Source organism: Mobula birostris, chromosome 12 (assembly GCF_030028105.1).
Source record: "Mobula birostris isolate sMobBir1 chromosome 12, sMobBir1.hap1, whole genome shotgun sequence".
Classification (NCBI taxonomy): Eukaryota; Metazoa; Chordata; class Chondrichthyes; order Myliobatiformes; family Myliobatidae; genus Mobula; species Mobula birostris.
Genome location: NC_092381.1, coordinates 113,794,238 through 113,820,598, shown reverse-complemented (window position 1 = coordinate 113,820,598; position 26,361 = coordinate 113,794,238). Strand labels below are relative to the sequence as shown.

General features: G+C 44.9%; 1 protein-coding gene across 3 annotated transcripts in view; it reads left to right on the top strand.

The window, feature by feature from the left end:
- Positions 1-26,361, top strand: part of LOC140206209 (BTB/POZ domain-containing protein 7-like) — a 172,867-nt gene that overhangs the window by 79,757 nt on the left and 66,749 nt on the right. For all 3 annotated transcript variants that reach the window (XM_072274518.1, XM_072274519.1, XM_072274521.1), the window contains one exon: positions 3,849-3,924. In XM_072274518.1, coding sequence (XP_072130619.1) covers positions 3,849-3,924 — 76 coding nt within the window. The remainder of the gene's footprint in view (positions 1-3,848; positions 3,925-26,361) is intronic.

Genomic DNA, 26,361 nt, shown 5'->3' with positions numbered 1-26,361 from the left:
ATGCTATGGAAGCTAGTACCTATGATGGAGCTGACTAAGTTTACAACTCTCTGCAGCTTACTTGGACCTTGTGCAATGCCCCCCACCCCCACCCCCCCATTCCAGGCGGTGATGCAGCCCGTTGCAATCCTCTCCACAGTACGTCTGTAGAAATAAGTAATGCAAAAAGAGAGGGGGTTCATGGGATCATTGTCCATTCATAAATGAATGGTGGAGGGGAAGAAGCTGTCCCTGAATCGTTGAGTGTCTGACTTGAGGTTTCTGTACCACCACCTTGATGGTAGCAATGAGAAGAGGGCATGTCTAGGGTAGTGGGGGTAAAGAAGGATACAGCCTTTTTGAGGCATCGGCTTTTGTGACTGCCCCATCACCTGAATGTTTATAATCTCTCGTAGTTTAACCCTTGGCATATAGGGATCATTCTTCTAAATGTATGCAGCTATTTCTTCAAAGATGTTATATCCTTCACCGAATTGTGTCCTCCAGGTATAGCTACCTGGGATTTTGAGTCACTGTGACATCACCCACTTTTACGTTCATGAGATCAGACACAGGAACAGAGTTGGGCCATTTGGCCCATCGAGTGTGCTCTGCCATTCCATCATGGCTGATTTATTATTTCCATTCTCCTACATTCTCCCCTAACCTTTGACATCCTGACTAAGCAAGAACCTATTGACTTCCGCTTTGATAATTTAGTTTTTTAAGCCAAAGGTGCTGTATGGGTCCATTAGCAGCCTGAGCATTAGAAGCTAGGGAAGGAAATGAGTTGTAGTTTTGCTTCAAATTGTAAGGCATAGAACATCACTCTCAAGAGCGGTCCCTTCAGCCCACAATGTCTGTGCTGTCTAATGTCAATTTGACCTCCATCTCCTGTCCAATTGTATTGACACTCCTATTCTAAGGCTCTCCTTCTATCCACTAGCCTGCAGGTCACCCTTGGGTAAGGTGTAGCACCTGCTTAGCCCCGCCACCACCGATCAGAGTCACGTGAGGCTATGAGGTCAGGTGGTACATATCACGCGTCCTGGTTATCTGATCACTAGCGCCAGGCAGAATCTCTGAAGAATATTGATAATGACTAGGGGTCACCCATCTTGTAAAGACACTGTCCAGAAGAAGGCAATGGTAAACACTTCAACAGAAAAATTTGCCAGGAGCAATCATGGTCTTGGAAAGCCCAGGATTGCAAACGTCACACGTAATGAACCACAGTCCAGTTTATTATCATCAGCATTTCTCAGTGGCAGTACAATGCAATACATGAGAATATAGAGATAAATAAATTACAGTAAGTATGTGTGTATTACATAGATTAAAAATAGTGTAAAAATAGAAATATATTAAAAATTGAGGTGGTGTTCATGGGTTCATTATCCATTTAGAAATTATACGTCAGAGGGGAATTGTACCAGGGACTTGATTGATTTGGCTTGTCACAACAATTCATGTCCTCATCATTCAGTGGCATTGTGGGGGAAATTAGACCAAGTTGTTCCAGGAACAGCAATTGGGCTCTCCTGATCCATTAAGATCAACCTCTTTCAAACAACCTGCCACACATAACTTTCTAAATCCCCTCTAGTACTGAACCACAGTTCTTCCACACAAGCTATCTCCAACTGATTCTCGTCTTGACCCTTTATCACATGCCTGGGCAGTGTTTGGTAGAATTGCAGAATGATGTTACAGACTGCTTGTTCTACTCCCCATTAGAGAGGAGGCTACTTAGCACCCACACCAGGACCACCAGACTTTAAACCCCAGTAAGGCTGATCAACACCTCCACCCACTAACCCATTCCCCCACACCTGCAACCACCACTACTTTATCAGCTCCTGTCAGAGTCACCAAATGTACAGACACTCTTGAGCCTACCGTCACATTATGGACATACAATCATTCTATATATCTTTGATAATTTGTATCTCTCTGAAGAAATAATCCTTATGAGAAAAGACTAAATTAATCTTGGTTATTATTCTAATTGGTCTGTTGACATTTTTAATTTTATTTAGAGACATAATGAGTTAACCCTGAGTCCGCCCACCTCCAGAGCCACAAAATCCCGGAACCCTGAAGGTGCGCTAGTCTTCTAGGCCGCGTCCTTGGTATATCGAAGTCAGCGTGTAACTCCAGGTCGAAGTCTTCAAAAGAACCCTGAAAGGGGAAAATAGAAATAGAGCTGTTTCCGAAGATGCAAGCTAAGAGTCGCTGTTAGGCGCCATCGTCCTTCTGAGCTCCTTCCTAAGTTGCATGGGTTCGTGTTCAAAAAATGATGATTTTTGTCACTGATAGTTGGCAAGAAATAAGCCATAAGACAATTCAGAACTGTTTTGCTCACTGCGGTTTCAAGCATTCAGGCTTGGAGATGCCAGAAAATTCTGGAAATGAAAATGAAACTATTTCATTACATCAACAAGTTAAGAACAATGATGAATTTGAATGTAACAATAATCATCTTGAATGTTACAATGAAAGTGAAGATTTGGAAGGATGCAGTTGTCAAAAGCATTGTATGAAGGCAATCCATATCTGCATTGATTTTGTTCATTTAATGTACAGTCTCTCAAATGAACACGGCAGTGTACACTGGAACAATTCCTTACTCAATAGCTATTAGGAACTAACACAGTTTTATAATACTGTAGTAGTATTGATAGTGTTCTAATTTGCTCTGTAGTTCATGTAGATGCATAATTCATTACTCAGTTAAATGGTAGTTTGTCTTTTTTTTAAATACCTTTTTAACTATTTCCATGGAACTTCAGCTAATTGTGGCAGTCATTTAATTGGGCCAAAATGTACTGGTCCTGATGTGTCCCAATTAACCGGAATCTACTGTATTACAAACCTCAAGGGGCCAAGAATTCAGCCCTGTGAAATCCCATTGATGACTACCTTTCAGTTGTCGAAGGAACCATGAACTATTCTCCTTTGCTTCAATTTTGGATCCAGTTTGCCACATACCATTGGGTCCCAGAGACTTTTACATTTTTTACCCACCTGCTTTGTCAAAAGTTTGCAAAGGTTCAAAAACTAAATTTTAAGAAAGCACTATTTGATGACCTGGGGCATTTAAAGGTTGCACACTTAGCACAATGACCAGTGTACTGTCCTCTCTGGCTTCGACTGAGGTGAAACTCATGATGTAAAAGACTTAACGATTTGTGTTGTTGGAGGTATAGTTCAAAGTTCAAAGTAAATACTTTATTGAAGTACAATTATATCACCATATACATCCCTGAGATTCATTTTCTTGTAGGAATACTCAATAAGTCTATAGAATAATAATCATTAAAAAAATCAATGAAAGATCACCAGAGTGCAGAAAACAACAAACTTGCAAATACAGAAGAAATAATAATAATAAGCATTAAATATCAAGAACATGAGATGGAGAGTCCTTGAAAGTAAGTCCTTTGGTTGTGGGAAAGTTTCAATGATGGGGCAAGTGAAGTCCCCTTTGGTTCAAGAGCCTGATGGCTGAGGGGTAATAACGGTTCCTGAACCTGGTGGTGTGAGTCCTGAGGCTCCTGTACCTTCTTCCTGATGGCAGCAGTGAGAAAAGAGCACATTCTGGATGGTGGCGGTCCCTGATGATGGATGCTGTTTTCATGCGACAGCATCCTATGTAGATGTGCTCAATGGTGGGGAGGGCTTTACCCATGATGGACAGGCTGTATCCACTACCTTTTGTAGGACTTCATGTTCAAGGGCATTTGTGTTTCCATATCAGGTTGTGATGCACCCAGACTTCTCAGTTTTGGAGTGGAAGGTAGGGGGCACAGTATTTTTAAAAATGTATGTGAGACTAATGTTAATGTGATGTGTCTCATTCCTTGTAGGCAAGTGAGCACGATATCCTGAAGGCTGTGATTAAATGGGCTGAACACCAACTGGCGAAACGTCTGTCTGATGAGGGTGAGTTGTGTGCAGGAGTATTGAGAGAGGTGGAGACTCGCTAGCTGCATGCATTGGTCTTTTCATACCAAGCCATCATAAATCTATAGAATCCATGATGGATCTACTGCACGTCTATAGAATTGTATGTATCTGCCTTTCCTGACCCATTCTGCAATTACACCAGTTCCCCTTAATCCCAACCTTGGCAGATCTGCTCCATTACAGTTGTGTATTTTTTTTTGCCCAAGCTTTCAGTCAGCTGTACCAGTACAGGTGTCCCCTGCTTTCCGAACATTCTCTTTACGACATTTCGCTTTTACGAAAAAAGACACTCGCTTTAAATTTGTGTTTACCCTGAGAAAGACTACCATGACCATGAAGTCTTGCGTGGGCAAGTGTGTGTGTATGCGTGACATGCTAATGCGTGTACATGTGTGTACGTGCTAATGCGATTTTTTTCAACAAATCGATTTTGGCTCAAACTTCCTGATTCTGTTAAGTGAAACTACACTGTACATACATTATTTCTATTTTATATAGGCTGTGTATTTATCGTATCATTCCTGCTTTTACTATATGTTAGTGTTATTTTAGGTTTTATGTGCTATTTGGTAGGTTATTTTTTGGGTCTGGGAACGCTCAAAAAATTTTCCCATATAAATTAATGGTAATTGCTTCTACGCTTTACGCCATTTTGGCACGAATGGTTTCATAGGAATGCTCTACATTTGGATAGCAGGGGAAACCTGCATTAATTTGTGGCTGCATGTGAAATATCAGTGGTTATCTCGACTATACCTCTTCCCACTGTATCTCCTTTAAAAAAAAATGTAATTCCTTTTTCTCAGTTTCTTCGCCTCCTCCGCATTTCTTTCTGGGATGCGGCTTTCCAATCCAGGACATCAGAGATGTCCTCCTCCTCTTAAAGAACAGGGTTTCCCTCCCTCTACTATTGATGCTGCCCTCACCCACATCACCTCCATTTCGCATACATCCATGCTCTCCCCATCTTTCCGCTGCTGTAATAGTGATAAGAGTCCCTCTTGTCCTTACCTCCACATCCAGCAGACTATCTCCCTCAACTTCTGCCATCTCCAAAGGGATCCTACCGCTAAACATGTCTTTACCTGCCCCCTTCTGCTTTCCACAGGGATTGCTCTTTGTAATTCCCTTGTCCATTCATTCTTCCCCACTAATCTCTGCCCGGCACTTATCCCTTTCAACTGGCCAAAGTGCTACAACTGCTCATTCAGCTCCTCCCTCACCTCCATTTAGGGCCCCAAACAGTCCTTCCAGGTGAGGCAACACTTCACCTTTGAAGCTGCTGGGATTGCCTATTGTGTCTGGTGCTCCCAATATGGCTTCCTCTGCGGTAGTAAAACCCATTATAAATAGGAGGACAGCTTCATCAAACACCTCTGCACCATCTGCCACAAGCGGGACTTCCCAGTGGCCAAACATTTTAATTCCCATTCCCATTCTGACACATCAATCTATGGCCTCCTCCTCTGCCAAGATGAGGCCACCCTCAGGGTGGAGGAGCAACACCTTATATTCCGTCTGGGTAGCCTCCAACCTGATGGTATTCCTAAAGTTAAACAAATCTCCCAGTGCCCACCCACCTTCCTTTATTCCCCACTCTGACATTTCACTTCTTCCCCCTGGATCCCCCTCCTTCCCCTTCTCCTGTTGTCCACTCTCCTGTCTTATCAAATTCCTTCTTCTCCAGTCCTTGACCTTTCCCACACACCTGGCTTCACCTATCACCTTCTGGCTAGCCTCTCTCCCCTTCCCCCAACCTTTTTATTCCAGCATCTTCCCCCTTCCTTCTCAGTGCTGAAGAAGGGTCTCTGCCTGAAACATCAACTGTTTACTCTTTTCCAGAGATGCTGCCTGACCTGCTGAGTTCCTCCGGCGTTTTGTGTGGGTTGCCTTGGATTTCCAGCCTCTGCAGACTTTCTTGTGTTTGTGATCTATAGAACTGTGTGCATCTGACTTTCTCAGCCCAGTCTGCAATCCCATCGACCACCTCCCCTGGAGCAGAAGGCAGGGATTCAGATTCCTGGATCATTGGGACCTTTTCTGGGGCAGGTGTGACCTGTACAAAAAGGACGGGTTGCACTTGAATCCCAAGGGGACCAATATCCTGATGGGGAGGTTTGCTAAGGCTATTGGAGGGAGTTTAAACTAGAATTGCTGGGGGGTGGGAACTGAACTGAAGTGACGGAGGAAGTGGAGGTTGGCTCACGTATAGAGAAAGCTTGGAGACAGTGTGAGAGGGAGGATAGGCAGGTGATAGAGAAGAGTGCACTCAGACCAATGATTTAAGATGTGTCTATTTTAAGGCAAGGAGTATTATGAACAAAGTGGATGAGCTTAGAGCGTGGATCAGTACTTGGAGCTATGATGCTGTGGCCATTACAGAGACTTGGATGGCTCAGGGGCAGGAATGGTTACTTTGAGTGCCAGGCTTTAGATGTTTCAGAAAGGACAGGGAGGGAGGCAAACGAGGTGGGGGTGTGGCGCTGTTGGTCAGAGATAGTGTCACAGCTGCAGAAAAAGAGGAAGTCATGGAGGGGTTGTCTACGAAGTCTCTGTGGGTGGAAGTTAGGAACAGGAAAGAGTCAATAACTCTACTGGGTGTTTTTTATAGACCACCCAATAGTAACAGGGATATCGAGGAGCCGATAGGGAGACAGATTCTGGAAAGGTGTAATAATAACAGGGTTATTAACAGGGTGGGAGATTTTAATTTCCCAAATATCGATTGGCACATCCCTAGAGCAAGGGGTTTAGATGGGGTGGAGTTCGTTAGGTGTGTTTAAGAAGGTTTCTTGACACAATATGTAGATAAGACTGCAAGGGGAGAGGCTGTACTTGATCTAGTATCGGGAAATGAACCTGGTCAGGTGTCAGAGCTCTCAGTGGGAGAACATATTGCAGATAGTGATCACAATTCTGTCTCCTTTACCATAGCATTGGAGAGGGATAGGAACAGACAAGTTAGGAAGACGTTTATTGGAGTTAGAGGAAATATGAGGCTATCAAACAGGAACATGGAAGCAAAAATTAGAAACAGATGTTCTCAGGGAGACGTACGGAAGAAATGTGACAAATGTTCAGAGGATATTTGCGTGGGGTTCTGCATAGGTATGTTCCAAAGAGACAGGGAAAGGATGGTAGGGTACAGGAACTGTGCTGTCCGGAGGCTGTTGTAAATCTAGTCAAGAAGAAAAGAAGAGCTCACGAAAGGTTCAAAAAACTAGGTAATGATAGAGATCTGGAAGATAGTAAGGCTAGCAAGAAGGAGCTCAAGAATGAAATTAGAAAGCTAGAAAGGGCCATGAGAAGGCCTTGGAGGACAGGATTAAGGAAAACACCAAGGCATTACACAGATATGTGAAGAGCAAGAAGGTAAGACGTGAGGGAAGAGGACCAATCAAGTGTGACAGTGGAAAAGTGTGTATGGAACCGGAGGAAATAGCGGAGGTACTTAATGAATACTTTGCTTCAGCATTCACTGCAGAGGACGATCTTGGCAATTATAGGGATGACTTACAACAGACTGAAAAGCTTGAACATGTAGATATTAAGGAAGAGGATGTGCTGGAGCTTTTGGAAAGCATCAAGTTGGATAAGTCACTGGGACCAGACGAGTTGTACCCCAGGCTACTGTGGGAGGCGAGTGAGGAGATTGCTGAGCCTCTGGCAGTGATCTTTGCATCATCGATGGGGACAGGAGAGGTTCTGGAGGATTGGAGGGTTGCGAATGTTGTTCCCTTATTCAAGAAAGGGCGTAGGGTTAGCCCAGGAAATTATAGACCAGTGAGTCTTACTTCAGTGGTTGGTAAGTTGATGGAGAAGGTCCTGAGAGGCAGGATTTATGAACATCTGGAGAGGCATAATCTGACTAGGAATAGTCAGCATGGCTTTGTCAAAGGCAGGTCGTGCCTTATGAGCCTGATTGAATTTTTTGAGGATGTGACTTAAACACATTGATGAAGGTAGAGCAGTAGATGTGGTGTATACAGATTTCAACAAGGCATTTGATAAGGTACCATGTGAGGCTTATTGAGAAAGTAAGGAGGCATGGGATCCAAGGGAACATTGCTTTGTGGATCCAGAACTGGCTTGCCCACAGAAGCCAAAGAGTGGTTGTAGATGGGTCATATTCTGCATGGAGGGCGGTGACCAGTGGTGTGCCTCAGGGATCTGTTCTGGGACCCCTACTCTTCATGATTTTTATAAATGACCTGGATGAGGAAATGAAGGGATGGGTTAGTAAATTTGCTGATGACAGAAAGGTTGGGGGTGTTGTGGATAGTGTGGAGGGCTGTCAGAGGTTACAGCGGGGCATTAATAGGATGCAAAACTGGGCTGAGAAGTGGCAAATGGAGTTCAACCCAGATTTTAGTAGGTCAATGATGATGGCAGAATGTAGTATTAATGGTAAGACTCTTGGCAGTGTGGAGGATCAGAGGGATCTTGGGGTCCGAGTCCATAGGACACTCAAAGCTGCTGTGCAGGTTGACTCTGTGGTTAAGAAGGCATACAGTGCTCAGGCCTTCGTCAATCATGCGATTGAGTTTAACAGCCGAGAGGTAATGTTACAGCTATATAGGACCCTGGTCAGACCCCACTTGGAGTACTGTGCTCAGTTCTGGTCGCCTCACTATAGGAAGGATGTGGAAACCATAGAGAGGGTGCAGAGGAGAATTACAAGGATTGTTGCCTGGTTTGGGAAGCATGCCTTGTGGGAATAGGTTGAGTGAACTCGGCCTTTTCTCCTTGGAGCGACAGAGGATGAGAGGTGACCTGATTAAGGTGTATAAGATGATGAGAGGCATTGATAGTGTGGACAGTGTGGCTTTTTCCCAGAGCTGACATGGCTAGCACGAGAGGGCACAGTTTTAAGGTGCTTGGAAGTATGCACAGAGGACATGTCAGGGGTAGGTTTTTTTACGTAGAGAGTGGTGAGAGTGTTTAATGGGCTACCGGCAACGATGGTGGAGGTGGAAACGATGGGGTCTTTTAAGAGACTCCTGGATAGGTACATGGAGCTTAGAAAAATAGAGGGCTTTGTGGGCTGAAAGGCCTGTATTCTGCTGTAGCATTTCTGTGTTTCTATGTGAAAAACCTTGTGGTGTAATCAAGATCTTAATTAATAATTCAATGTGGAAATAATCTGATGGTCATTATCTACTTTGTATATAAAGTGTAGCAGTGAATAGTGAAGTACCACAGGATAAACTGCAGAACATTAACCGCTTAGCACCACATCATTGAGTTTGTTAAACGTCACTGATAATCTCCTACAAATCTCCTCCTTGAAAACGGTGATTCAGGGCACAATTTGTGGCAGCTTTGGCAATAGTGATTCGGGGCCGGCTGGTGGCGCAAAGACATCAGCACCAGGCTCTGAAACGGAGGTTCCCAGGTTCGAACCCAGCCAGGTCTGCTCCTGAGTACGCTTTCCATCCGTGCCAGGTTGAGTGTCGTGATTGCAACTCGACCTTGTAAAATAAAGGGAAAAATACTGCGAAATGTCTATGTGAGGAGTGGCGTGCCGCACAGTCTCTCTCCCTCGCTGCACGCCTTGTAAAGGCATGAAAAAGACATCGTCGCGCCAACATCACGCACACAGGCAGACGCACACGCACACGCCAAAAAAAAGAAAATAGTGATTCGACCACAATCTGTGGGAATTGGTGATGATACCTCCTCCTCATTGACGATCAACAGTGGCGCATCTCCCACTGCTCTGCTCACTCTATACCCATGACCTTTGTGGCTAGGTTTTGCTCAAATACCATAAATTTGCTGATGATACAACTATTGTTGGTAATATCTCAGATGGAAATGAACGGGCATACAGGAGCAAGATATACTAGTTATTTGAGTGTTGTCACAGCAACAACCTTGTACTCAATGTCAGTAAGAGCAAAAAGCTGATTCTGGACTTCAGGAACAGTAAGATGAGGGATTATGAACCAATTCTGATAGTGGGATCAGAAGTGAGCGATTTCAAGTTTCTGCGTGTCAAGAACTTTGAGGATCTAATCTGGTCCCAGCACACTGATGCAGCTATAAAGAAGGCAAGACAGCGGATGTATTTCATTCGGAGTTTGAAGAGATTTGGTTTGTCAGCAAAAACACTTGAAAACTTCTATAGATATACCATGGAGAGCATTCTGACGGGCTGCATCATTGTCTGGAATGGGGGGTGGGGGAGGGTGCTACTACACAGGATTGAAAAAAACTAAAGAAAGTTGTAAAATTTGTTAGCTCTATATTGGATACTAGCCTCCATAGTATCCAAGACATCTTCAAGGAGCAGTGCTTCAGAAAGGTGACATTCATTATTAAAGACTCCTCCATCACTCAGGTGCCCTCTTCTCATTGTTACTGTTAGGAAGGAGGTACAGAAGCCTGAAGGCACACATTCAGCAATTCAGGAATAGCTTCTACCCCTCTGCCATACGATTCCTAAATGGACATTGAACCCATGAACACTACCTCACTTTTTTAAAATATATATTACTTAGGTTTTTGTACTACTTTAAATCTTCTATGTATATATAATATATATACAGTGGCATGCAAAAGTTTGGGCGCCCCGGTCAAAATTTCTTGTTACTGTGAATAGTTAAGTGAGTAGAAGATGGACTGATCTCCAAAAGTCATAAAGTTAAAGATGAAACATTCTTTTTGACATTTTAAGCAAGAATAGTGTATTATTTTTGTTTTGTACAATTTTAGAGTGAAAAAAAGGAAAGGAGCACCATGCAAAAGTTTGGGCTCCCCAAGAGATTTGAGCTCTCAGATAACTTTTACCAAGGTCTCAGACCTTAATTAGCTTGTTAGGGCTATGGCTTGTTCACAGTCATTGTTAGGAAAGGCCAGGTGATGCAAATTTCAAAGCTTGTCCCAACAATCAGCAGCCATGGGCTCCTCTAAGCAGCTGCCTAGCACTCTGAAAATTAAAATAAATGATGCCCACAAAGCAGGAGAAGGCAATAAGAAGATAGCAAAGCGTTTTCAGGTAGCCGTTTCTTCAGTTTGTAATGTAATTAAGAAACGGCAGTTAACAGGAACGGTGGAGGTCAAGTTGAGGTCTGGAAGACCAAGAAAACTTTCCGAGAGGACTGCTCGTGGGATTGCTAGAAAGGCAAATCAAATCCCCCGTTTGACTGCAAAAGACCTTCAGGAAGATTTAGCAGACTTTGGAGTGGTGGTGCACTGTTCTACTGTGCAACGACACCTGCACAAATGTGACCGTCATGGAAGAGTCATCAGAAGAAAACCTTTACTGCATCCTCACCGCAAAATTCAGCATCAGAAGTTTGCAAAGGAACATCTAAACAAGCCTGATGCATTTCGGAAACAAGTCCTGTGGACTGATGAAGTTGAAATAGAACTTTTTGGCCGCAATGAGCAACGGTATGTTTGGAAAAAAAAAGGGTGCAGAATTTCATGAAAAGAACACCTCTCCAACTGCTAAGCATGGGGATGGATCGATCATGCTTTGGGCTTGTGTTGCAGCCAGTGGCATGGGGAACATTTCACTGATAGAGGAAAGAATGAATTCAATTAAATACCAGCAAATTCTGGAAGCAAACTTCACACTGTCTGTAAAAAAGCTGAAGATGAAAAGAGGATGGCTTCTACAACAGGATAATGATCCTAAACACACCTCAAAATCCACAATGGACTACCTCAAGAGGTGCAAGCTGAAGGTTTTGCCATGGCCCTCACAGTCCCCCGATCTAAACATCATCAAAAATCTGTGGATAGACCTCAAAAGAGCAGTGCATGCAAGACCGCCCAAGAATCTCACAGAACTAGAAGCCTTTTGCAAGGAAGAATGGGCAAAAATCCCCCAAACAAGAATTGAAAGACTCTTAGCTGGCTACAGAAAGCGTTTACAAGCTGTGATACTTGCCAAAGGGGGTATTACTAAGTACTAACCATGCAAGGTGCCCATTTGGGCCCTTTTCCTTTTTCGTTATTTTGAAAGTGTAAAAGATGGAAATAAAAAAGTAATCTTGCTTAAAATATTAAAGAAATATGCCATCTTTAACTTTATGCCTTTTGGAAATCAGGTCATCTTTTACTCGCTTAGCTATTCACAGTAACAGAAATTTTGACCAGTTGGGCATTGTTCAGCCGGCTCTACGAGGGTTCATGAACGACATCACTATAACAACTGTGTCACATGTCCAAGCAAGATGGGTATTGGAAACCCTGGGTAATGTAGCCACTTGGGCGAGGATGTCTTTCAAGGCCAAGTAGTCCAGGTGCATGGTGATCAGAAAGGGCAAAGTTACTAGCAAGTTTAGCCTCCAAGTTCCGGGTGAGGTCATCCCTTCCATCGAAGGTAACCCAATAAAACGTTTGGGGAAGTAGTTTAATGTGTCACTGACAGATGGGGCCAGTGTCACCAATGCTGTGAAGCAGACAGACGAATGGTTGAAGAAGATCGACAAATCCGGACTTCCCGGTACATTCAAGACCTGGCTATACCAATACGGCCTTCTGCCCAGGCTTCTCTGGCTCTTCACACTTCATGAGTTCCCCGTGACTGCCGTAGAGGGCATCAAGAGGAAAACCAACAAGCACCTGCGGAGGTGGTTGGGAGTTCCCCCAAGCTTCTCTTCAGTGGGCCTCTACATTCGTTCTGGGCAACTGCAGCTTCCCCTGTCATCTGTTGTGGAGGAATTCAAGGTGGCAAAATGCAGAGCCTTATTAAGCTTGACAGATTCCAATGACATCTTGGTAAAGCAAGCAGGCGTTACAACCAGATCTGGGTGCAAGTGGGCAGCCAACGCAGCTGTGGAGGAGGCAGTGTGTTCTCTGAAGCTGCGAGATATCATTGGCAACCCCTGCGTCGGGTGGCAAGACCTCGGCTCAGTTCACTTCCAGCAGTGGGAAAACGCAAGCATAAGGAACAAGCGAGGCATGGTATAGGCATCCGTGAGGAAGTGAAGCAGATGTCAAAGGCAGTGTGTTACATACCCCGTAACTGGGTTGCCAAACCAGCAGAAATGGACCACTTAGTTGGAGTCAGGTTTAACAGAAACTAATAAAGTTTTATTAAAGAAATAAGTAACACAGTACTCTAATCATAAAGATATAAATGCAACAGGTTAGCAATGATAAAAGACACATGTAAACAGAACTAGGGTAATAGGAATCAATCAAGCTCTATCGCAGTCTAGGGGTAAAATGATCAGTATCGAGTGACGCAGAGTTCAGTTCATCTTAGTGCAGTTTGCAGTAATCGCTGTTGTGCCGTTGGAGAGAGAGAGAGAGAATGCAAATTTTGATTCAAACAGACCTTTGATGTTCTTCACAGTTAGCTTTCGGGTGAACCCTTTTATGTCTTCTGTGGTCACCGACTGTGACCCCTCCGTTCTGGATACGACCGTTCTTCCGCGGTGAACCTGGCACCCAGGCAAGGGCGGACACACACACCAGGTTCCCGCCGATCGTACCTTTTCACCCTGTGCGTCTATGGTCGGTTCCCGCAACCAGACCTCCAAACTCCCACCAACTTGTGGGGGCACACCGCTCTTCCAGGGTCTCGTTATCTCGTGATCTCGTGGTGTGTGTCGTGCCTTAGCGAACCTGTTCTTTTTATCCCTCTGCTGGGGTATCGCCTGTCCATCAAACTTCAAACAGTTCAGGTTCAAAGCAACCGGTCTGTCAATATTCTGAAATGTGTTTCTTTCTCGTTAATCTCTCTCTTCTCTCTTATTAGCATTTTGAATGTTTCTCCATTATTTCACTTATCTCTGTCATCAGCATCAATCTTCTGATAACTTGGTTTGTCATCACACCCCTATCCTTCAAAGGACTTTTACCGGGGTAAAAATTATAGGCATGAATATATTATTAGATACACACTAATGTACAGGGTCATCAGCTATTCGGCTAGTACAGAGAACTTTAAGTTGTCAACATATTGACAGACAGTCAGCAATCACATTTTCCGTTCCTTTTATATGTTTTATTTTAATACCAAGTCCCTTTAAGACCAGGCTCCAACTGAGTAACCTTTTGTTTTTATCCTTCATAGTGACCAAAAACACTAATGGGTTGTGATCAGTGTAAATTCTCAGTGGTTTCCGTCCCGGACAAATATAACAAAGGTCGTCCCACGCAAACTTAGCATTCTTTGGCAAGAGCTTAGTAAGAGGAAGGGTAATATTCACAAAGTTTTTTGCAAAACTTCCGATAGTACCCCACCATCCCCAAGAACCTTCTCAGGGCTCTCTTGTCTGTCGGGGTGGGGACTTCAGAGATAGCCCGCACCTTAGCCTGCATCGGTGCCAGCTGCTCCTGTCTTACCACAAATCCCATATAAGTGACCTTCGTGTGGCTGAATTCACTTTTTGCGAGGTTCACTGTCAGGCTGGCTTCAAACAGCTTTTTAAGCAGTTCCTCTACTGCCAGAATGTGCTCCTCCCACGTGTCACTCCAGACCACTAAATCGTCAATATACGCTTCTGCGTTCCTTAGCCCTTTTGTCACTGAATTAATCATTCTATAGGCATGTTGCTTACTAGGCTGACCTGATATGACAACAACACCATGTCCCGGCTCTTTGCATCGCCTTGGGACATCCGGACCTAACGTCTGCGTGCCAGTTAGTTAGCTTTATCAGTGGCTCGCTCTGTTCAGGGGTTATGTGAGAAAACTCATCAGCAAAGTTGGCCAAAACAATAGAGTTCTCCCATCTGGTCGGCACCATACTTATCTTTCCAAAATGGGTTTTCCCCTTATCAGGTGGCACCCTAGCCTTATTAGATCAACTAGATCTGTTTTCTGATCATGGTAAGCTTTAAACATGTTAATAGCTTGTAACTGTGTTAGCTCACGTCTGCAGTAGTCAATAGCATCCTTCCTCCTGTGCAGCCAGTAAAACTCTTTCATGATTCTATCGACTGTTTTCCTCAGCCCAAAATGTCCACCGAGGGGTATCTTGTGGGCCAAGTTACAAATCTCATCCCCATAAATTTTCGGTACTACCACCTGGTGTACCACCCCCCATTCCTCATCTGTGGGCACGGTACGTGGTTTCCATTTCCTCATTAGTACTCCCTCCTTCACATAATAGCCCACTGGCTCCCTTTTTAATTCTGCTTCAGAGAGAGCTGTCTCCGCCAAAACCATCAGCTCCTCGTCTCGCTCCTGTGCCTGTATAAATTCCTTCCTTGCTAATGATAAGTCTACCTCAACTTCCGTTTCACTACGCCCCTTCTCACTTTCTAACCCCTCCTGGTACAAGGCTGATAAAAATGTCTCAGCTAAATCTACATTCGCTTCGGCAGCCTTTCTGGACATGCGCCGAGTCACTGCGCAAACGGGATAAACCTGTGAGTCCATGGGCGGGGCCTCAATGCTGGCAGGCTGGCTTGTCAGTTTTACTGCTGAGAACACATTTCCGCCGGCGAGGTCATTACCGAGTAAGACCTCCACGTCATCCATCAGTAGTTCGGGCCTCACCACAATCGTGACCGGTCCAGAGACCAAGTCGCTTTTTAGGTGTATCTGGTGCAAAGGTACTGCTTCAGTCCCTTTCCCAATGCCTTTTATCACCCTGACCTCCCCAGTCTGGGTCTCTGAGCTAAAGTCTAACACACTCTTTAAGATCAATGACTGACAAGCTCCAGTGTCTCTCCAGATCCGTACTGGAACCAGGTTTAACCCCTTCTTCTCCGACACCAATCCGGCCGAGATAAACTCCTCGCGCCCTTCCTGAACTTTATCAGACCTCTTCTCCCCTAGCGGTTTGTTTGCCAGCTCAATACAGCCAGTCGGAACCGTCGTTTTTCCTTTCCTCGTCTCCTTCTTTGGGGCAAAGCACCTGGACGCAAAGTGTCTGGCTTTCCCACAATTATAGCATACGACCCCAGGAGACTTCCTGCCAAACTGTTCCCGATCTTCCTTATCCTTCTCACTAGTCCCCGGCTTATTTTCTGACTTTTCTGGCGGACTCTGTCCGCCCTCTTGACTACCCTTCTGATAGCTTTTACTGGGGGTAAACTTCGCTTTGTGCGTTAACGCGTATTCATCCGCTAACTTAGCAGTTGCGGCTAAGGTTTCTGCCTCTCTCTCATCTAGATAGGGCCTCATACCTTCAGGGACACAACCTTTAAACTGCTCAATCAGTATTAGCTGTAGCAGTCTGTCATAATCCCCACTGACCCCTTTCGAGGCGCACCAATGCTCACAATATGTCTGCATCTCACGGGCAAACTCTAAATACGTGCAGCCCCGCTGCTTCCTGACATTCCGGAACTTCTGCCTGTATGCCTCCGGGACCAACTCATAAATCCTGAGTATCGCCTCTTTCACCACATCATACCTCTGGGCATCTTCTGCGGACAATGCCGAGTAAGCTTGCTGGGCTTTTCTTTTAAGTACACTCTGAAGCAAAACAGCCCACTTATCCCTCGGCCAGTCCTGACTTGCAGCGACTTTTTCAAAATGGAGAAAGTACCGATCAACATCGGCCTCCTCAAATGGGGGAACCAGCCTAACCTCCTGGGTCGCCCTGAACCCTCCACTTTGGTTCGGCATGGGCCCCTGCGCTAGCGTCATCCTTAACTTTTCCAGCTCAAGTTCCCTTTCCCTCTGTTTCTCTCTCTCTTGTCGCTCTAACTGCCTCTCTCTCTCTTGCCGTTCTAACTGTTTCTCTTCTTGTTCTAACTGTCTTACCCGGAACTCGTGCTCGAGTCTCAATTTTTCTATCTGCAGCTGCACCGCCTGTCCACCAGGTTTTCCTATAGATACCACCTTCAGCTCCCCTTGGGGAAACACACCTCTTGATACATAATGCTCTATGATAGATCTGTGCATCTCCGCTCTCCTCATTGTCGACTTCCCCTTAAAAAGATTCCGCTGTTTGGCCACAGTTGCCAATTCTGATTTCCTGGTATCCTCTAATGTCTCCAAGGTTGGCGCCTTTAGAAATTCCTCAATCTCCATTTCTGCTGTTTGCCCTTTCTTTCTTTCAGGAATTTTAACCCAATCAATTTACCCAGTCCCAAATTTGGCGTTCAAAATCCCGGACGGGATCTCCACTTATGTTACGTACCCCGTAACTGGGTTGCCAAACCAGCAGAAATGGACCACTTAGTTGGAGTCAGGTTTAACAGAAACTAATAAAGTTTTATTAAAGAAATAAGTAACACAGTACTCTAATCGTAAGGATATAAATGCAACAGGTTAGCAATGATAAAACACACATGTAAACAGAACTAGGGTAACAGGAATCAATCAAGCTCTATCGCAGTCTAGGGGTAAAATGATCAGTCTTGAGTGACGCAGAGTTCAGTTCAGCTTAGTGCAGTTTGCAGTAATCGCTGTTGTGCCGTTGGGGAGAGAGAGAGAGAGAGAGAGAATGCAAATTTTGATTCAAACAGACCTTTGATGTTCTTCACAGGTAGCTTTTGGGCGACCCCTTTTATGTCTTCTGTGGTCACCGACTGTGACCCCTCCATTCCGGATACGACCGTTCTTCCGCGGTGAACCCGGCACCCAGGCAAGGGCGGACACACACACCAGGTTCCCGTCGATCGTACCTTTTCACCCTGTGCATCTATGGTCGGTTCCTGCGACCAAACCTACAAACTCCCACCAACTTGTGAGGGCACACCGCTCTTCCAGGGTCTCGTTATTTTGTGATCTCGTAGTGTGTGTCGTGCCTTAGTGAACCTGTTCTTTTTATCCCCCTGCTGGGGTATTGCCTGTCCATCAAACTTCAAACAGTTCAGGTTCAAAGCAACCGGTCTGTCAATATTCTGAAATGTGTTTCTTTCTCGTTAATCTCTCTCTTCTCTCTTACTAACATTTTGAATGTTTCTCCATTGTCTCACTTATCTCTGTCATCAGCATCAATCTTCTGATAACTTGGTTTGTCGTCACAAGTGGAACAAGGGTCCCAGGGTGCATGGACAAAATGGGATCTCCCTAAGCGCAAGATCTCATGGTGAGAGTTATGGAGACTGCAGCCCCTCCGTATTTCCTTCCTCTTGCGATCCGTGTATAACACCCTTCCTTCATCATTACATCTGTACACATGGGGGATGAGAGAGGACCCGAACTATAAGCTCTGTGGTCAAGAGGGGACACAGGGTCGTATACTGTCTGAGTGTAACTCAAGGACGGTATAGGTGGCGCCATGATAAGGTGCTTCTGGCTCTTGCTGACACACTAGAGTGGGAGAGATGCAAGAAGAGGACGGCTGGCACAGGTTTGAGGAAGGCCATCACCTTCATCAAAGAGAGACCCAGGCCTTTCGTAAAGGAGGTTGAAGTTCCCGGATGTGGTGCACACAACCCTATGCCCGGACATTGTACTATGGTCAACCGAAGATAAGAAAATAATTCTGATTGAGCTGACTGTGCCATGGGAGGAGGGACGGGAAGAGGCCCACGAGAGAAAGGCCTTGAAGTACCAGCCCTTAGTGCGGGAGTGTAAAGACAAGGGATAGCAGGCATGGTTGTTCCCTGTGGAGATCGGCTGCAGAGGTTTTCCAGCCAAATCAGCATGGCTGTTGTTGTCAGATCTGGGCCTGGACGAAAGGAGCAAAAAACAAGCAGCTCGAAGGATGGGGGAAGAGGCAGAACGAGCCTCTTGTTGGATTTGGAGCAGGTGAGAGGAGGGGAGCTGAAGCCAGGAGCAGATGGGCAGTGATTTGGCCACCACTGCCAGCCCACCAACTGGAGAGTGTCATGGTTAAGGGTCGAAACACTCGGTGAGGGTTGGGAACCACCTGATGACATCTGCTCCTGGCTGAAGGCTACAGTTACCTTATGAAGTAACTGGAGAATGCACCCTAACAGGTGTTTGTAACAAGTAATCTCTGGTTTGTATCAGTGGCTTCCAGGGAAGACTGGATGGTAACCGAGGAAGGTTGGTGACACTGGAGAGACAGCTGACCTCCAGGAAAGACTGGCACCGGCTCACAAGGCTAGCAACCTTGTGGGCAGCACTCACAAGAGGGCACCACTCAAGCTACGACTGAACACGAAGAGCAATACCCCCAGAGTCTCCGGAGAGCCGGGGAGGATGAGTGACTCAACAGGATGGTCATACTGGCAATGGCCAGGACAGGAAACACGACCACGAGGAAGCTAAAGCAAACAACACTGACCGAAGAGGAATTCACGGTAAGGTGTCATTGTGGGAAAGTCTGCAAAAACATCAATCAGAGAGCTCAAGGTACACAAGAGCAGGTCTAGATGTGGATCAATGGTGACCCAAGTGCAGCACATGAACTTAGTGTCCAGTGAGACAAAGGAGAATTCCAGCCAGGAAGCACCCCACAGAGCTGAAGATCTCTCCGCACTTGAGTCACCTCAGCACCAAACAACAGACCTAGTGAGTTCCTCTTCGGCTACCCCAATCCATTCGTCAAGGAAAGACGGGATCAAATGGCCTAGATCGTCAGACAACGTCGCCTGGATGCAGTTCAATGATGATCTAGACAGCATCCTGGAAGTTGCCTTAGCAGGTCCAGTACACAGAAAGATCGACTCACTCACGGCCATAGCGTACAATATAGCTAAGGAATGATTTGGCCCAATGGAGCAGAGAAGCCAGCCCGAGTTACCACGGCAACCAAATAGGAGGGAAATGGAGATTCGTCGCTTGAGAGGCGAAATAAAGATGCTCAGCAAGAGGTTTAAAACCAGCTCACCGGCCGAAAAAGAAGGTATCAAGGACTTAACCAGTATGCTGCGGGAAAAGCTGTGCAAACTCCGGAGGGCAGAACATCTGCGACAGCAAAGAAGGAAGAAAGAGAACAGGCAAGCACAGTTTGTGAGAGATCCATTCAGCTTCACCAGGACTCCTCTTGGCCAACAAAAATCTGGTATACTATCCAGCTCGAAGCCAGAGGTAGAGGAGTTCCTGCGGGAGGCACACAGCGACCCACGGAGGGGTCGGGGACTAGGAACCAATCGGGCTGTGCGTAGACCGGAAAAACCATCAATTGAGCTGAATGTGAAGGAGCCTACATGGCAGGAAATCCAGGACATCATCCGGAAAGCTAAAGCATCAGCTGCCCCAGGCCCAAACGGCATACCTGATAAAGCCTAAAACTTCGGAGGCTGTGGAAGATCATGAGAAAGAGCTGGGCCAAAGGTACTATTCCATCAAGTTGGTGTCGGAGAGCTGATCAGAGCTCGAAATTTTCGGATGACTCAGAGTCGGACTGGGGTTGGGCATGGCAGGGAGAGTTTTTCTTCCTTCTCCCGTCTGCGTGAGAAGAGGGACATTTGAGAAACTTTGAACTTTACTGTGCTCATGGACTTCTTCATCAAGTTATGGTATTGTTGCACTGTTGTAACTATATGTTATAATTGTGTGGTTTTGTCAGTTTTTTCAGTCATTGTCTGTCCTGTGTTTTGTGATATCACACCGGAGGAAATATTGTATCATTTCTTAATGCATGCATTACTAAATGACAATAAAAGAGGACTACGTGTCTTCATAATCTAAATTGGCAGAGGGATGCTTTATTCCAAAAGAAGAAGATTCTTCCACAATTGCCCAGATTAGGACAATTTCTCTCCTGGATGTGGAACATAAGATTTTCTTTTCTGTGCTCACAAGAAGGCTGATTTCTTACATGACGCAGAACCACTATATCAACACATCCATCCAGAAAGGCGGTAGTCCAGGCCTTTCAGGGTGTCTGGAACACACCTCACTGATTAGCCATTTGATCCATGAGACCAAGCAGAAAAAAGGTGACCTAACAGTTGTCTGGTTAGACCTCGCGAATGCCTACAGGTCTATTCCACATGACCTCATCCCAGAAGGACTCAACAACTACTACAGGCCTGTGGCTATTCGAGACATGATCACCAGCTACCTAGGAGGATTCAAACTCAGATTTACATCAGCCCATTTCACAACTAGTTGGCAGGACCTCCAGAAGGGGATTCCAACAGGGTGCACCACCTCCCCCGTCCTATTTATTATGGGAATGAACCTCCTATTATCAGCAGCAGATCTACTCCTCAGCTTTCTTTTTTCCAGTCCTGTCGAAGGGTTTCGGCCCAAAACGTCGACTACTCTTTTCCTTGATGCTGCGTGGCCTGTTGAGTTCCTCCAGCATTTTGTGTGTGATGCTCGAATTTCTGGCATCTGCATATTTTCTCGCTTGTGATAATAGACCTGATTCCAATTCTGATATTAAACTTATTCTGATAGTGAAAAGTAGTGAAGTAATTTCAGAATCAGATTTAATACCACCGGCATATGTCGTGAAATTTGTTAAGTTTGTGGCAGCAGTACAATGCAATGCATAATAATATAGAGAAAAATAATTGTAGTCAGCTCTAGATCACTTCATATGTCTACTAGAATGTTGCAGATTCAGTGTGTGTTGGTATTGGTCCTACTGTGATCATGATTATTTATTTGTGAAGAATCAGTGTTTGAATTAACACTTTGGAGCACATACTGAGTTTGTTTGTACATGTTAATTCACTTTCATTAATATTTATCACACCCCCTCTTGTAGAGTAGTGACTCAACTCTTGCAGACCCCACCCCCCCATCCCTCATTTTGATTTTATTGGCTGCTCTGCTTTGAACTGTGCCTTTTTATTGTTTTGCGGTTTAATTAGTGCAAAATACTGTGTGTGTGAATCTCAAGATGATTTGTAACAGAGCCAGATTAACTGGTTTACAGTAAATTTCTCCCATTGCATTCTAGGATTGTGTGTGACTCTTTTCTGTTAGAATATCCACTCCCTCGCTGCTTTATTTTTTTATTGCGATATGACGTGGAACGGGCCTTCCAAGGTACGCCACTCAGGAACCCCGATTTCATCCTAACCCAATCGTGGGGCAATTTACAATGGCCAATTATCCTGCCAACCAGTACGTCATTGGACTGTGGGAGGAAGCCCAGAGGAAACCCACGTGGTCACGGAGAGAACATACAAACTCCTTTTACAGGCAGCAGCAGGAATTGAACCTAAGTCACCTGTACTGAAAAGTGTTGTGCTGACCACTATGCTACCATGCCACCCTGTAGCCACTCCCATTCCCATGTAAATTTATTTTCAAAAAATGCATCTATCACCTGATACTAACCGAAAAGGCTAAGATGGTGGCGCGTTCAGATACAGCAGCCTCTACGAGGTCAACCAAAGGCACTGTTGTCTTTTTAAAATTTTTATTTGATTGCAAGACCCTGTTGGACATTAAGAACTTAAATGACAGCAGATCTACCAAATCAGTGAGCTGCTCGTTGGCAGAGAAACTGAAGGAGCTGGACTTACGACCATGAGACATAGGAGCAGAATTAAGCCATTTAGCCCAGCAAGTCTGCTCCACCATTTAATCATGACTGATCCTTTTTTTACCCTCCTCAGCCCTTTCCCCATAGCCTTTGAACTGTGGTCAATCTACACCCTATCAATCTCCGCTTTAAATACATCCAGTGACCTGGCCTCCACAGCTGCCTATGTAACACACTTAAGCTCTATCTAGTTCTTTCAACATTCGATAGGTTTCAGTGAGATCCTCTGCATTCTTCTAAAATCCAGTGAGTACAAGTCCAAAGCTGCCAAAAGCTCCTCGTATCTTAACCCCTTCATTCCCGGAATCATCCCCGTGAACCTCCTCTGGACTCTCTTAATGACGACATATCCTTTCTGAGAGATGGGGCCCAAAACTATTGACATTACTCCAAGTACGGCATGACTAGTGTCTTACAGTGAGAGTAAGAGTTTGGCATGGACTAGAAGGGCCGAGATGGCCTGTCCGTGCTGTAATTGTTATATGGTTATAAAGTCTCAGCATTATCTCTTTGCTTTTATATTCTATTCCCCTTGAAATAAATGTTAACATTGCATTTGCCACCTTTACCACAGACTCAACCTGTAAATTAACCTTCTGGGTGCCTTGCACAAGGACTCCTAAGTCCCTCTGCACCTCTGATGTTTGAACTTTCTCCCCATTTAGATAATAGTCTGTGCTATTGTCCCTTTAGTGAAAATGCATTATCATACATTTCCCAACACTGTATTCCATCTGTCACTTTTTTTTGTCCATTCTTCCAATTTGTCTAAGTCCTGCTGCAATTGCATTGCTTCCTCAGCACTACCTACCCCTCCACCTATCTTCGTATCATCCACAAACTTTGCCACAAAGCCATCAATTGCATTAAACAAATCATTGACAATGTGAAAAGTAGCAGTCCCAATACTGGCCCATGAGGAAAACCACTAGTCACCAGCAGCCAACCAGAAAAGGCCCCTTTTATTCCCACTCGTTGTCTCCTGCCTGTCAGCTATTCCGCTATCTGTGCCAATATCTTTCCTGTAATGCCATAGGGTTTTATCTTGTTAAGTAGTCTCATCTATGGAACCTTATCAAACACCTTCTGAAAATCCGAGTATATGACATCCACTGCCTCTCTTTTGTCCACCCTGCTTGTTGCTTCCTCAAAGAGCTCTAACAGATTGTCAGGGAAGATTTTCCTTTACAGAAACCATGCTGACTTTGATTTAGTTTATCATTAGTCTCCAATTACCCCGAAACCTCATCTTTAATAATAGACTCCAACACTTTCCCAGCCAGTGAGGTTAGGCTAACTGGCCTATAATTTCCTTTCTTTGTCTTTCTCCCTTCTTAAAGTGTGGAGTGACATTTGCAATGTTCCGGTCCTCCGGAACCATGCTAGAATCAAGTGATTCTTGAAAGATCATGGCCAAGGCATCTGTTATCTCTTCAGCAACCTCTCAGGACTCTGGAATGTAGTCTGTCTGGTCCAGATGACTTATCCACCTTAAGACCTTTCAGTTTGCCTAGCACAGGGGTCCCCAACCTTTTTTGCACTGCGGACCGGTTTCATACTGACAATATTCTTGCGGACTGGCCGACCGGCGGGGAATGGTTGCCAACGGACAAGGGTAGCAATCAAATATATTGTTTACCCCGAGAAAGACTACAATGACCATGAAGCCTTGCGCGGGCTCCAGTGCACATGCGTGAGCGTGCACGTGCCGATTTCTTTTCTGCAAATCGTTATTGGCAATTCTGTCTGGGGAGGGGGCTGTTAATCACGACCGGAATATAGGTGATAAGTGGCTAATACACTCAATTTCGTTTCTGAAAGGGTTTATCTAACGAATTTAATATTAAACACACAGCGCATATTTTCCTCGCATGAATATAGCGATAAGTCAATTATCAGGGGAGGACAGGGGAGATTGAAATAAGTGTTGAACGAACTTCCAGTAGAAGTGGTAAAGGCAGGTTCGATATTATCATTTAAAGTTAAACTGGACAGCTATATGGACAGGAGAGGAATGCAGGTCGGTGGGACAAGTTGAGTGTAGCGTTCGGCACGGACTAGAAGGGCAGAGATGTCCTGTATCCATGCTGTAATTATTATATGGTTATATAAGTCACTTCTAAGTTAATAGCAAAATTTAAGTAATGTTTGGATATTAAACACACAGCACATGTTTTCCTCGTATGAACATATAAAATCATCGCAACGCACCAATATTGCTGAATCAGTGGGAGCCCTGGGCTGAATACTTGTTTCCCTGCAACAAGGCGGTCCTATGGAGGGGTGATGGGAGACAGCGATACTCAAAAGGGTTCCTTATGTCCAGTCTATTCCGCAACTTAGTTTTCGTTGCATTCATTGCAGGGTTATGTTGGAAATGGAAGCAACGTTTTCAGTGCTTCCGTGTCTACCTCAGGATATTTAGCCTTGACTTTGATCCGGAATGCCGGCAGAGATGTTATGTCAAACATACTTTTCAGCCTGGCCTGCTGCGTTCACCAGCAACTTTGATGTGTGATACTTTTCAGCCCGCCGTCATTTGCAAACTGAAGGAGTTGATCTCCTTCCCGCTCTGACATGGATGACGCATGCGTAATAAGCTCACGTGCATTCGAGCTCAACAGTGGGTGTGACAGGGGATGAGGAAAGGTGCAGCTGACTCATATCACCAAATCATATCGTTTCCTCGCGACCCGGTAGCACATGCCTTGCGGCCCGGTGGTTGGGGACCGCTGGCCTAGCAGTTCTACCTTTGTAAATAGCAATGCCACTCACACCTGCTTCCTGATACTCATGGACCTCTGGCACACTGCTAGTGTCATTCACAGTGAAGACAAATGCAAAGTACCCATTAAGTTCATCTGCCATTTCTTTGTCCCCCATTACTACCTCACCAGCATCATTTTCTATTGGTCCAATATCAACTCTCATCTCCCTTTTACTCTTTGTATAACTGAAAAGACATTTAGTATCCCGCTTAATATTATTGGCTAGTCTGCCCTCATATTTCATCTTTTCCCTACTTGTAGCTTTTTCAGTGGCCTTTTGTTGAATTTTAAAAGTTTCCCAATCATCCAACTTCCCCACCCATTTTTGCTCTGTAATTCCTTTTATTTCATTGTGATACTGATACATGTGACTTAACGCTTCTCCCTCTCAAATTGCGGCATGAATTTAATCATATTGTGATCACTGACTCCTAAGAGGTCCTTCACATTAAGATCTCTAATAAGATCTGGGTTATTTCACAACACCCAGTCTAAGATAGCCTTTCCCTGAGTAGACTCAAATCACAAGCTGCTCTAAAAAGCCATCTCTTAGCCATTCAAAATTCCCTCTCTTGCAATCCGACACTAACCTGATTTTCCCAATCCCCTTGCATATTGATGTCCCCCATTACATTACCCTTATTACATAGCTTTTCCAGACCCCCATTGCAATCTCAATCCCACACCTTGGCTACCATTTGGAGGCCTGTATATGATTCCCAAAATGGATATTTTACCCTTGCAGTTTTTTAACTCCATCCACAAAGATTCAACATTCTCTGGCCCTATCCTTTCGATACAAAATATATCCTTTGATATTAAACTCCCAGCTATGGCCTTATTTCAGCCACAAGTTCGTCCACCTTATTCTGAATACTGTGTGCATTTAAATACAGCACCTTCGGTCCTGCATTCTTTGCCCTTTTGAATTTTGTCTCTGTGGTACAATTTAACTCTTTGCTCTGTCTGCATTTGTACCCAATCATTGGTTTGTCCTTCCTTACATTCATGTTACACCCATCATCTACTTGTAAACCTGCTGCCTCATCCTCAGTTCTATCATCCTGGTTCCTATCCCCCTGACGTATTAGTTTAAACCACTTCCAACAGCTCTAGTAAATCTGCCTGTAAAAATATTGGTCCCTCTTGGATTCCCTTTTGTACAGGCCCCAGAAGAGGTCCCAATTATCCAGGAATCTGAATCCCTGCCCCGTGCTCCAATCCTTCAGCCAAACATTTATCTGCCATCTTACTCTATTTGTGTCCTCACTGTCACGTGGCACAGGCAGCAATCCCGAGATTACTACCCTTGAGGTCCTGCTTCTCAGCTTCCTTCCTAACTCCCTGTATTCTGTTTTC